The sequence below is a fragment of the Panicum hallii genome, chromosome 4 (genome assembly GCF_002211085.1).
Source record: "Panicum hallii strain FIL2 chromosome 4, PHallii_v3.1, whole genome shotgun sequence".
NCBI classification, from domain to species: Eukaryota; Viridiplantae; Streptophyta; class Magnoliopsida; order Poales; family Poaceae; genus Panicum; species Panicum hallii.
In genome coordinates, this window is record NC_038045.1 from 47,398,572 (window position 1) to 47,407,673 (window position 9,102).

General features: G+C 41.5%; 1 protein-coding gene across 1 annotated transcript; it reads right to left on the reverse strand.

The window, feature by feature from the left end:
* Positions 1–288: 288 nt before the first annotated feature.
* LOC112889560 (1-phosphatidylinositol-3-phosphate 5-kinase FAB1B-like) lies at positions 289–7,693 on the reverse strand. Its single transcript, XM_025956267.1, has 11 exons — positions 7,055–7,693; positions 6,227–6,970; positions 5,980–6,133; positions 5,555–5,893; positions 4,247–4,930; positions 3,831–4,162; positions 3,631–3,757; positions 3,389–3,547; positions 1,810–3,255; positions 1,457–1,723; positions 289–832 (listed from the first exon to the last, which is right to left on the reverse strand). The coding sequence occupies exons 1-11, from the start codon at positions 7,294–7,296 to the stop codon at positions 578–580; spliced, it is 4,749 nt and encodes a 1,582-aa protein (XP_025812052.1). The 5' UTR covers positions 7,297–7,693; the 3' UTR covers positions 289–577.
* Positions 7,694–9,102: the final 1,409 nt, after the last annotated feature.

Genomic DNA, 9,102 nt, shown 5'->3' on the forward strand with positions numbered 1-9,102 from the left:
TAAAATTGTACAATGAAAATATGCACTAAGGGGGTGGTTTCATTCCAATTCCAGTTTCAAGCTGACATGGCCCTCTCGATAACCGTGTGATGATACTGGGCACTGAGACTGGTGTTGACACTGTGCACCGAGAGCACCGAGACTGGTCTAACAAGTGGGTCTGGAGGGAGTACATCTCAGAGGATGCAGGAAATTGCAGAGGATGCAGGAAGTACGGGCTATAGGAAGTAATGCTCTGTACCGTAATAACAGCATCAGATCTCAAGAGCAACAATGCACACAACATCGTAGCGCTATTAAGGAACTTCCATCGCGTGTTTCTTTTTTTTCATTTCTTTGCATTTCATGTTACAATGTAGGGTATGTACACGTATTGACTCCTAACCTCTGCCAGGATGGACAGCAATTGCCACAATCCTCTACAGAGTTCATCCTGCCTGTTGTGGACAAAAATAACATACAAGAGGCACAGATGCATCGATAGTTCTAATTCTAACAGAAACAAAAGGGAAAAAAAGGAAAAGAAACCAAAGTGTTGTCCCCATCGTGCTTGAATTGCCTGAATGCATCTGAGGTGTCACGGTGACCATTGGTCAGGGAGAGTCAAGAAGTACTTCGACATGGCCTTCCTGAATCTCTTCTTGTACTGATCTGGGGATATGATCGTTGGCAGAACATCTTTGGAGCCACCCAAGAAACCTGATGCCTTCACCCAAGTCTCTAGTTGTTTGTCCCAAGTGTATTGCCGAAGATAGTCGATGATCCCCATCACAAGCTCTTTCCTTTCTTCATCAATGCCAACTAGAAGAGAGTAGTCCATCACATCCACCGACTGAACGAAAAAAGCGGAATGCACAACAGCATATGGTTAGATCACGCTTAAGAGTGATGAGAAATGCAACTTCATGTGCCGTTGTCTTCTGAACTGATATGCTGCAAACAGCACTGGTCTGAACAGTCTACACAAAACACCCAAATATTGTAATATATAGCACCATCCATGTATTTGCTAAAGTATGCTGGCATCATCAACTTGACCAATAACTTGGGTGACACCATACCATCAGATACTAGTAGTCAGTCAGAATGGTACCCACAAAAAGAGTCAGCAATCGAATCGCAAAATGAGTGGCTTAGCTAAGCCATGAAATTGACTCGTTGAACAGTATTAATCAAATAATCAAGCCTGTGCGGACTATATTTGGCTAAGGCCATATCCAAGTAGCCAATCTTAACTTTCAGTAGTTGCTATGTGGACTACCACTACTGAAAACTGAGCTACATGACATCCAATTGATACTGCCACCGCTCTTTCCATGTTATGTAACATATAAAAATAGTAGTATTCATTGTAAACAAGTGGAAACATGTGGCTCTTTAATCTGCTGAGCATGACACCATGGTATTTATAACCTTCGTAGACGATTTCACAACAGAAAAAGGTGAGTTTACTTACTGCCAGAAAAGACGTATCATTCCAGACTGCTCGTTCCAGCCTTCGCTTTGCTTTGCTTCCAAGAAAAATGGGCTTCGTGTGAAGTGTCTCTAACAGATTCAGATCTAAGAGAACCTTGTTGTTCCCTGATGTATCAGGATTGTATCGGGAACGCAAGGAGCCTTTTAAGTCATATATTCTTGATACCTTCCTCTTGAAAAATAGGTTTTCCATGACCATTATATCCATCTTCAGCTCCTTTCCATCTCTCAAATTCTTGGCAATGATCTGGTGCATTAATGCGCAGTTAAGTCCACAATTCAATCTCACAGGACCCAATGAACATAGAAAAATAACAGAATAGTAACACAAACCTGGTAAAGACCAAGGATTTTAGTGAGGCAAGTTGGGCTTCCAGAAGATACAGATTCTGTTAAATATTTGAAGTACTCAACTGCATAATCCTCAAATGAGTCTAATTCTGTCCGAGTCACTTGTTTTATAACAAATCTGTCATCTAGTGTTTTGGCAAAGTAGACATTACTCTTGCCACCTTGAGCACTCCATCTCTTGCAGCGGCTTAAAGAGCGGATATAGTCTAACTCATCTGGACAGCACTTTCTTCTGATTGCATCAAACTGCTTTGCAAAATAAAATGTCACAGAAAATTTTGCCTTATCAACAGAATATGAGTCTTCGTCCTCAAAAGAAACTGTCAAATGGTTATCCTTAGAATCATTTCCAGTTACACCTTGAGCCTGATCAGAACCATAGCTCCGCATTGATCCATCTAAAGAGCTCCTAGAAGACTTAGGTGCCATATAATTCAATACGCCCAATTCATTATTCTCATCCATCAGTGGCAACAAGAACCTGCGATATTCTGGAACAGTCATGGCATGGGCTATCATGCTAGATGGCTCATCATCATAAATTGGAACGACGACATCTGAATCATTTTGAGACAGTAGCAACCGACCCTCACCAACCACCATACCAGAAAGTGACAGGTTGTTCATGAACGTTGGAGACTGAGCCCTGCCAGTTCTCTCAATAGCCTTTGAGGGCCTTTGAGAATAAGATCTTCTTATGTTAGCATTTGAATCATCAACAGGCAATAACCTATTTCTGGAACTGACAGCAGAATCGAATGATTTGATTCTAATTGGTGCTATAACCTTCTGGTATGCAGGATCATCCTTCAGGGCAGCAGGTCTGACTGAAACTGTCTCTATGCTACATTGTGATGGATCGTCGACAAACTGACCAGATCCAGTCCATGCTAAGTCGATTCTGTCAGAAAGATTGGAGGCAGAAGATTGTGACTTCTGCAACATCTTTTCAGCTTTAAGTTCATCACCCAGCACTCCTTCACTATGTATTTCACTTGGGCCAAGGACAGAGCTGATACTAACTGAGCCAGAATGCAGAGATACATCAGCTGCAATGTTGGTTTTCAATCCAAAATGTGACCCATTAGTGTTGTTTTGTTCCCTTGTGGGGAATGGTTTTGCTGAATCTGTGACCAGTTCCAATGTACCTGGTTGAGTCTGTTCTAGAGAATTCTTGATAGTCCCATGTTTACAGGATATCACATCCTTTGGTTCTTCTAATAAGTTTTCAGTAAGCTTATCAGAACATTGTGCATCAGTCGGCACAGTATGACAGTTCTCTTTAGTGAGGGAATGCATCATGTACAGTCTGCGGTCCCATATGTGAATATCAAGTACAAGCTCTCGCCTCAAACGATTGAGCTCTAGAACATCCACAGTCGGTCCAAATTTCTGCAAGTTATCCATGTTGGAAAATCCCGATAAAACCTGAAAAGTAAAGGGCGCTCATGACATAAAACATACGGTTCAACATAACTGGAAATTTTAACTCAAGAATGACATGTAGGAAAACCAATACAGTTTAAATGCAATGGATAAAACAAGTAGCATTTAAACTTACATCATACTTCTTCCACTCAACTTTAACTAACACCTTAAGATCAGCAACATGATTATACAAGCCTGGCTTCATGGTAACATTCTGTGCTTTAATTATCTGTTCAATGCAGTCAAGTTTAGCCACGATTTCCCTATAAAGGTGCTCCTTCCTAGAGGCTACCTGCAAGTCAGAAAGATTTAGCTATGGCAATACATCCCCCAAAAAGCTATTTCAAAGTATATGTAATATTAACATCAACATACATCAGCAGCCTCTTTGATGACCCAATCTTGAGTTGTTGGATAAGCAAAGTCCAGTACAGAGGGTGGTAAGTTGACAGAAAGAATATCTACTGGTGAATAACGGAATACAGCAACCATGCTTCCAAGCCTGTTGATGAAGGATGCTAAAAGTTATATTGATTATGAAACTGAAGAGTGTACAATAAGAAGCAATCACATACCCATAAAAACGAAGACAGTCCCTCTGGAGGGAGTGTCCACAGGAGGCAATTCGATTGGCTGTCGTGTGATTTGAAAAGCTAAGTTCCAGAAATTTTCCAAAAGATAATCCACGTGCTGCATCTGACATGATCACCCTATGCGTGGCCGGAGGGACTCCATCTTTTGGTTTGCATCTGAGACACCGATGCCACATCCATACCTTCCCATCATGCTCCCCAGGTAACTTGACAGATGAAAGAGTTCTGACACTGATTGTGAGACTGCCTTGTTGATGAGTATAACATCGCACATGAGATTCCGCAGGCTCCTTGCAAGATTCACAGCATGAAGTCTGCAAATATAGGCTGGATGTATCAATGACGAACTGCAAAGCTTATATGGTATACTAACACAATATGGATGAAAATGCAAATACCTGAACAAATAAGTCTTCACGGAAATATCTTCCAAGTGGCTTATCAAAGGTACCATAGAACTTTATGCGAAAGAGCTGAGATTGCTTGCATACAATTCCTCTCAGAGGGCACGCAATTGACAAGGAAACCAAAATGCTCTGTGGGTTGTCAGATGTTGCGAAGTGATTTTCATTATGATCACGTATTGCTACACGGTCTTCATCTGATATATGATTCCAACCATTATCCAAGTCACTTTCAACCTTTAACATTTGACCAACAGGTGGTATGCAGCCGTCATGCATTGAAGCTTTTGTGGAATAAGGGTACACATCAATGGTTCCACCATTATAATCTTCCTGACTTAAGTCAGCTCTTGAATGAGGTTCTACATATTCCTTGTGAATTAAGTCAGTTCTTAAATGGGATTGACTTGCAGAAGAACCATCAAAGCAAGGCATGATGCACCCATTTCCAGAAGTTCTCTCATCAATGGTTTGAAATTCATTCAAATTCTGCTGAGAATGACTTGAGGAAAAAATCTGCTTGTCAAGTTGAAGATCTGAAGGGACTTTTGGAAGTGTTGCACCCTCATCAGCAAGATATGAGGTTTCAAGTGACAAGTGGTATGCTGCAAATAAAGCAAACTGTACAGCAAGTTTGACCTTCTTTAACTCTTCGTAGGATTTGCCTCTTAGAACAATCTAGGAAAAAATGGAACATTTATCATTTATGACATAATTACAATATAAAAAAGACATCCAAAAAAATAAGTTCCAAATACAGTGAAGGATTAAGACATCATCGAAACAAAAGATCTGCCAACCACCAAAGAAGATTTGTTGCAATGCACAGATCATTGTTGAAGGTGTAAAAACTGCCACATTGTTGAAGGTGTAAAAACATGCCATTTCTATCGGATTGATGTAATCACAAAATAAAGAAAGAAACCTAAAAAATAGTACCAAAACTAGTAAAGGATTGAGTGGCCATCAAAACAAAGCATTTACGATTCCAAGAAGATCCATTGCAATGTAAAGAACATATTCAAAGCTTGTGAATGCATGGCACTTCTATCAAATATGATATAATCATAATATAAATAAAAACATCCAAAAAACACAAGTCCCAACACAATACAGTATTAAGAGACAATTGAAACAAAGTATTTCAAAATCAACCAAATAAGATTTATTGCAATGCACAAAGTATCATCAAAGGTGTAAAATAATGACCAAAAAGAAGAACAGAAGCAGTTATATTTGGGCCCCTCAATTGACAGTAGTACTGAATAAAAGTTATCTTTGAAATGCAAATTCCAGCATTACCGTGCACCCTAAGCGTCTTGGGCAACCATCAAAAAACATCAGTGTCTTGACTGTTTTTTTGTTTGACATCCTTGGTGACGAACATTCTGTGACTCTCTCAATCCAGAATGTTTGGCAATGTCCGACCATTGTAGAAGTAACATTTTCAATGGATGACGCAATTTGAGCACCCGTGCAGCGTGATATTCTTTCCAGGAGTGATCTCTTTACATTCAATACTAAAGAGATATCTTTTGCAAGAAGCTGTTGAGCATCCAACGGTATACTTTTCTCCACTAGCAAGACATGAGGGTGTTGGGCTTCTATCTTAGCAACAGCATTCTTAAGATACTCCTTTTCCTGTACACGTCGCACTTTAGAATCAATATTAACATACTGAGAGATATCAGGATGAACATGTCATGATTGGAAAATGATGATACGACCTGTTCAAGAATGCTGTTTATCGACGCCAGTTTGTTTGTAACTTTCTGGTGTTCCAATGCTCCTCCCAAAAGAAGCAACCTAGGGTTCTCATGCTTTGACACCATACGTTTATGTTTTACATTCTTGGAACAAACAACACCTTTAATGAAAGCACTGCAAACAGATGAAGAATCATTTAGCTCTATACACCATGTCAGATATTATTTAATGCGATTCTCCAACAGAAGTTACAAGTAAAGGGCATACCTATCATTTGGATTTCCTGATGCTACACATTTGATTTTGACATAGTCTGTGGGATCCATGCTACCACCTTTGCTCGTATCTGGCCGAACAAAGGTTGCTGCCTGCCATGCTAGTGAGGCCACTATGTCTGACCAGCCATCCACAGGATCAATTCCATGTCCTTGGAGCAACTGGGACACAAGAGCCTTGAAATGCCCGTGTAAAGCACTCCTCAGGAACTCTTTATGAGCTATATTATGTTTTCCCTTGGTCCCCAATAAATCATCATCATCACCATCGCCATAATCATGGTTAACATCTCCAAAGACCTTCCCATCAGAAACATCATTGTCATCATCATCGTCATATTTTAAAAAACCATTTTCAAGATCATCACCCTCATCCTGGGGTGGTGGAGGATACCAGATATGTCTACTCTCAAAATCAACTGGTTGTACAACATCCTTATTCTGCTCATCATCGCGAGGGGGTGAATTGATAAAGCTAGAATCCACATCATCTGATACACGGCCAGAATTCCAAGGATAGCTAGGAGAATGGGCGCCCCTCCTGGAAGGAGGACTTGTGTATCCTACTCCCAATTGTTTGATAGGACTATCTAAAGGGCTCGAAGTCCCAAACCGGAAGGTGTACAACCTACTGATACTTGTGCTCACTGAATCCGTATCAGAAGTGTCTTGGGAAAACTCACTCTGCGGGGAGAAATACCGGTCCGAGTCCTCACCATCTTCATACCCAACGCTCCTGCATCCACCAATTTCATGAGTGAAAAGACCATCGACGAGTTTATCCCCTCCAAGACATACACAAGAAATTCAAATTGCTCACCTTGGCGTCGAGCACCGGAGAGGACCAGGCGACGACATGCGCCGCCACGCAGCCATCCTCGGCGCAGGCGGCGTAAAGACCCGCTCCGGTGGGGACACCGGAGGCCCTTTCTCGCCGGATTCGCGCTGCTCCACGGCACCCCCTCGGCCTCCGTTAATAGGCCGGACGCCGAGGCCGCCGCAGTCCGCCATCGCGAGCTCAGCAGTCCAAGAATCGGACTTCTGCGCGACGGGCACTCCCATAAAAGCACCAGAACCGCTAAAAAGGGGCTACTGGAAACCCAGAGTGGGCAGTTCTTGATTTCTATGGACACTCTGCACACCCACAAATCACACAGGACAGACACACCAGACCGGAAGCCTACGATTCGTTAGATGGGAACTAAAAGGGACCCCAGGAGGCGCCTAATTCTAGCGTTTCTTGACTCCTGCACAGCCGAGGAATTCCGTCGAGCACGTGGCGCGCGAGAAGGCAGCATGGCTCAGAACTCTCCAATCAAGCAGCAGCGGAACAAGGCTGGAGGCGGCGGAGGAGGAGGAGGACGGCTTGCGGCGGGGGAAGGAGGAGGGGAAGGAGGGGGCGGTGCCCATGGGGCGAGGAGGAAGCTTTTGCCGGTGCGGGAATGGAGGTAGATATAGAGTAGGGGGAAAGGTGAGCGGGTAGGAGAGAGAAGGGAAAAAAAATTGTTGGGTGGGTGCCGCGGATTTTCTTATCATTTTCTCCTTCCTTTTTAATTCCTTTCTTTTCCTTTTACTCTTCTCTTTTGCCTTTTTACTTGTTTTATTAGTCAAAGCCAATGAGCAATCGACTAATGTTTCTTAAGGCAAAAAAATCTCAGAAAGTTTTCTGCTTGTTTCTTTTTCCTTCCATCTTAATTGGTGGTAAATTTATCCTAATTGTGAATATTAGTTTTCTTTTTCTGTTTGATGTAAGTGAATGTGATTTATACCTCCCGGATCTTAAATAGTATGTATTCATTAGGGCATGGTCCAATACTTTAACTTATCATACCTACAAAGAGTATTATTATAAAATAGATAGAGTTTTATACGGTGAAATTATTTTTCTTTTATGTTGAATCTAGTTGCATGGATGATCAAAGTAAAAGAAAATAACTTAGCAAAGCCTACATGAACGTATGGGATTGGAGGCGCAAATTGCTAGTGATTGCTTCTAAAGTTCTGCCAAATGTTTCTGTGGGCATGTTTGGTTTGTAGACTCGCGCGTGTTGCAACACTTCTCCATGCTTGATAAGATTAGTCAGGTTTGACTGCGTTTGGTATCTGTTTGGCTCACAGCCATAAAATTGTTGCAAGATTGTTTTCATGGCGCATTGGTCCCATGGGTTAATGACTCGTAAAGTCTAACAAGAATTTCTCTTTCTGAGCAAAACATGGCAAATAATTTGAATGGTTGACCTGAAGCAGGTTTGACAACACACAAAGTGTGGCAAATGTTGGCAACTTTAATATATAAAATATAAAGTAATCGTGAATCAAGCAATTGATTGGGTGATTAGCGAAGATGTGGTTGTATTCCCTGCTCGTCAATTTGGGTTTCTAAATTTGATTGAAAACTTCCAATCATTATTCAAAAGCATTCAGTTTGTAGACTTCAAATGAGATATCGAAAGTTTCAATTGATATCGGGATATTCCTAGAATGCGCTGGAAAGCATGGAGGTGAAGAGAGTGAGCGACCCATATTTTTGCTCCTTTTTTGTTCTTGTCCAATGGCAAAATAGTGAGCAGATTCGTTCTATGATACTATTTTGCATGCCGTAACAGTGCAATACAATTCAGTTGCCATTCTCAATCACGCGTAACTTCCTTTTTATCTCAAGGACCTATAGTAATTAATAAAAGGCTAAACCAAACATGCAAGCCAGGGTGTAATAACTTGCATGGAAAAAAAACTCACCAATTTGGGTCACATCCAGTCTAGGTAAAGAGGTACAGTGCTTATAGAAAAATCAAGCAGTAAGCAGTCCTTGTTTAGCCTTACGATCGTGACGTATAGGCGGCTTTGTGATGAAAAGATGGACTCTCG